The sequence below is a fragment of the Papaver somniferum genome, chromosome 7 (genome assembly GCF_003573695.1).
Source record: "Papaver somniferum cultivar HN1 chromosome 7, ASM357369v1, whole genome shotgun sequence".
In the NCBI taxonomy this organism is placed as follows: domain Eukaryota; kingdom Viridiplantae; phylum Streptophyta; class Magnoliopsida; order Ranunculales; family Papaveraceae; genus Papaver; species Papaver somniferum.
Genome location: NC_039364.1, coordinates 72995148 through 72998859, shown reverse-complemented (window position 1 = coordinate 72998859; position 3712 = coordinate 72995148). Strand labels below are relative to the sequence as shown.

The 3712-nt window shown below is 36.4% G+C and overlaps 1 protein-coding gene across 1 annotated transcript; it reads left to right on the top strand.

The window, feature by feature from the left end:
• The first annotated feature begins 853 nt into the window (after window positions 1-853).
• Window positions 854-2436, top strand: LOC113297609. The gene is made up of 2 exons (XM_026546136.1): window positions 854-1018; window positions 1735-2436. Exons 1-2 carry the CDS (start codon window positions 916-918, stop codon window positions 2055-2057), a joined length of 426 nt encoding a protein of 141 aa, XP_026401921.1. The 5' UTR covers window positions 854-915; the 3' UTR covers window positions 2058-2436.
• The last annotated feature ends 1276 nt before the right edge of the window (window positions 2437-3712 follow it).

Below are 3712 nucleotides of genomic sequence, written 5' to 3'. Positions count from 1 at the left end.
AATCTCAGTCCCCATCCGCTTCGGCTCCTTTGACTAGGTTACCCATGAGGCTCGCTGGCAGGCTAACACAACAACATGTTCAATTAATGTAGTAGCATGTGGTTGAAGCTTAACTTGGTAGATTTCCGAGTAGTTTCATCTAATAATCGTTATCCAATTAAAAAAAAAGTGAAAAAAGAAGTGTGGCCTTGAGATAAACGTTCCCCCATATAGAAAGATGGGTCCCATTCCAACAATCAATCACCAATTTGTCGGTTCCAGTGCGTTTGTGATAAACGTGCTCACATCAGTAGACAGTGTCTTCAAAGAGTCCAAATTTCATCATCCATGTATGGTTATCTGACCGTCTCTCGTGAAAGTTGTTGCTAACCATTCACATATCTACGGATGGTATAAACAAAGCAAATTCATAGTAGTAAGTGAAAGAATTAGTTCATTTTGAATTCTGTAGTTCTATCATCGGTTAATTGGGACATTTTACTCCTCAAAAGTTATGGTGAAAAATTGTTCACGGTTTATATACAATAACTTCGATAATAATAAACGATGAAATTACATCAACTTCTGTAAATGATATTCCAAATGAATCACCAATGAATATCTTGAAGAACAAGTAGTAGCTGGTTATTGTTTGGCATTAGCCATAAAAGCTCATTGTGAACACAAAATAGAGAGTTAGGTTCAAAAAATAAATAAAAATAAACACGAAATAGTTGAAGAAATTAAAAGCTCGTTAAGAAGAAAATTGACATCTGACCGACCGCCAACTGCCCGCGAAGCTGAGACCATAGAAATATTATCCGTCAGACTATCGGGGCCTAAGGAACTAAATTCCCGCAGTGTGAACAGTTAAAGGAAAAAGGTCTATATAAAGGAAATACAAGCATCACTATTCAACCATTCAAGCACATAGAGATGGCCAAGCTTTTCTCTGTGATTCTAGGAGTTCTCTTGCTGTTCATTGTGTCCATCTCTGCCTCTACTAATCAGGAAAATACTCGTGTCTCTACTTTTTCTGGTAAGTAGTAGTTTCCATTCACTTATTTTAAATGATTAACATGGTGAAAGTTAAGAACCGATTTCAGGTGAGGCGGTGAGGACAGTTTATTTATGCTTGCAAGATTAGCTCAACAAATTAAACATCTAATCTTGTCATTCACTGGATGGTTATATGAGCTATTTTTTCCACTACCTAAGTGATAGGATTAGAAATTGCATTCTCTTAAAAATGATTCCATACAATGCACCATTTACCATCCACCATGATCAACCTTTGAGTCTAATCCGCTCTAGGTTGGTAATAATTGACAACCCATTGTAGCAACTGTACCATGCGAGAGTATTGTTGTTTGTCAAGTACTAGAAATGTGCTTGCCTGTTACAAGGGTACCCATTTACATGGGGGTTAACCAAACGGTATGCGATTATGAAGGGGTACCCGCATAAATGCACGGGGTCTGGTAACACCCGGTGTAAACTGGTAACATGTAGGCTGTAGCAACCTTGAAAATGTGGGAGTGCATGGTATGGTTGTTGGAGCAACTCTATGCACACTAAATCATTAAAATGGAGCTTATTTTCTTTTAAATTTGCAAAATATCTGTAGAACACTTTTTATAATTGGATTTTATTTTTTTTTATAGAAAGAGAGATAAAAATGCGACAAATTTGTTGTTCTTGCACATCCCTAATATTAAACCTACTGGACTAGTGATCAGTTTTATGATTATACAGAGTTGGCATCAGTCATAACATCTGACATTTCTTGCGCCGACGGCGACGAATATTCGGAGACTACGATTATTTCATCAGATTGCAACGATTGTACGAATTGGTGTAAAGAAGAATGTGCAGATTTAGGAGGTTCCGTGGTTGACAGCAAGTGCTCAATAGGTGAATCTAAATTTGCAAGGCGTTGCAAGTGTTGCTGTCGGGAAAGCCCACCTCCATGCCCTGCCAACACTTGTCCTAAAGAGATGAGTGTGGTGTTAAAACCAGGACAGAAGGCATGCAAATACATACTGTCGTCATCATTGTCTTCATCAGCAGTTAAGTAAGGTCGATTCAGTCACATGTTCGACTTTTGATTATTTCCATCTTGATTTGTGATAATAAAATGGTTGCCTAAGCATATGTGTGTATTTGTTTACATGTACATGCATGGTGCTGGTAACTTATTGTATCCTGATTCTGGACATTTGAAATCCTCAGCACGTTTTACTTTCGTATTAGCCATTAGGCAACTTAGTTTCTTGGTCTCTTTAAAATCTTCATAGCGTTTCATGTAGATCGGGCTGCCAACAAAATGTATCGGGGGCTGCACTTGATTAAAATGTCCAAAATGTGGATATGGGGACTTTTTTTTGACAACAATATGGGGACTTAATCCATGTAAAAGTTTAAAGATGTCCTGAATTAATTAGATTTATTACCTTATTAACCTTCCATAACTAATCTAATCTAATATAAAATCTAAATCTCAAATAAACGTCTTCATCTTTTCCTCTTCTCTCTTTTTCTTTTCATCTTCTTGTTCTTCAACTTGTTTCAACCATGTGTAATCATCGATTCTCAAAAAATTTCATCGTCGATTATACTCTTCAAATAAAAGATGGTCAAGACAAAGGAAAAGGACAAAGGCAACAAAGGTCCAAAACAAGCAAGTAAACTAACGAGTTCAACTTCATCATCTTCATTTGAAGATGATGAACTTGAAAATCGAGAATCGTGATTCACTGAGTTCCAAAAGAAGTTAATACACCAAATATGAATCGAAAAAACCACCATTTATTTCTGCTTTCGTTTGGTTAAAACTTTCGATCCGAAAAATTTAGGTTTCAAAAAAACAGTAACTGTTTACGACTTGGAGTTCTTATTTTCCAGTCGTAAGTACTGTCAACGGCTGGGAAAATATGAACTCCCATCCATAATTGTTACCTACGGCTAGGAATATGTGCACATCTGTTTTTCGAAAAATTCTGAGATTTCTTTTAAGGCTAGAATATTCCTAGCCATATGTAGTTCAGTTTGTTGAAAAATTCTGAGATTTTTTTTTACGGCTAGTGTTTCCCAACCATGGCAGGAAAACACCTAATAGTTATACTTGTTTCCTATCTATAGGTGTTGATTTAGGGCTGGGAAGTCCACAGTTTACAGCCAAAAGTTTATTTACGGATGGGACGTATCCAATATCCCAACTGTAATTTGTTACTTTTTTTTCCATTTTTTTCCTTGTTTGTAAATATTACAAAAATATTATATATGATATGTATTGAACTTTGTTAAATGTATCTATTTAAGATGGTTTTTAATATTTTTGGATAAAGAAGAAAAGAAAAGAAGAAGAAAATAACACAACAAGTAACACCAAGTAATAACCCAACTCCGACTCCTCGTCACGAAAAATCATTAGGTGCAGGTAATCGCAGTCCATGTGGAATTATCATTGGTAGAGTAAGAAAATAAATGGTTAGTGAACGTGCAATGGTGGTTTTTCAATAACCAAATCCAGGGATTCAAGAAGAAGAAATGGTCGAAACAAGTGTTGTTGTTTCTAATAAGGGTAAAGTGAAGGTGGGGGATAAGAAGTATCCAGAACCATCTACAGCAAGAAAAATCACCGATGCAATGGAGTTATTGCCTCCTGAAGTGAATGAGAGACCTTGGGGTGAGCCAAGTGGTCGATCCGTCTTGTTTGGGCACAAAGGTAATA

What these genes read in the sequence shown, in the direction of transcription:
- LOC113297609 (XM_026546136.1), top strand. Translation starts at nt 916, where the DNA reads ATGGCCAAGCTTTTCTCTGTGATTCTAGGAGTTCTCTTGCTGTTCATT. An exon ending in TCGTGTCTCTACTTTTTCTG is followed by an intron (nt 1,019 to 1,734) that starts GTAAGTAGTAGT and finishes ATGATTATACAG; the next exon opens with AGTTGGCATCAGTCATAACA.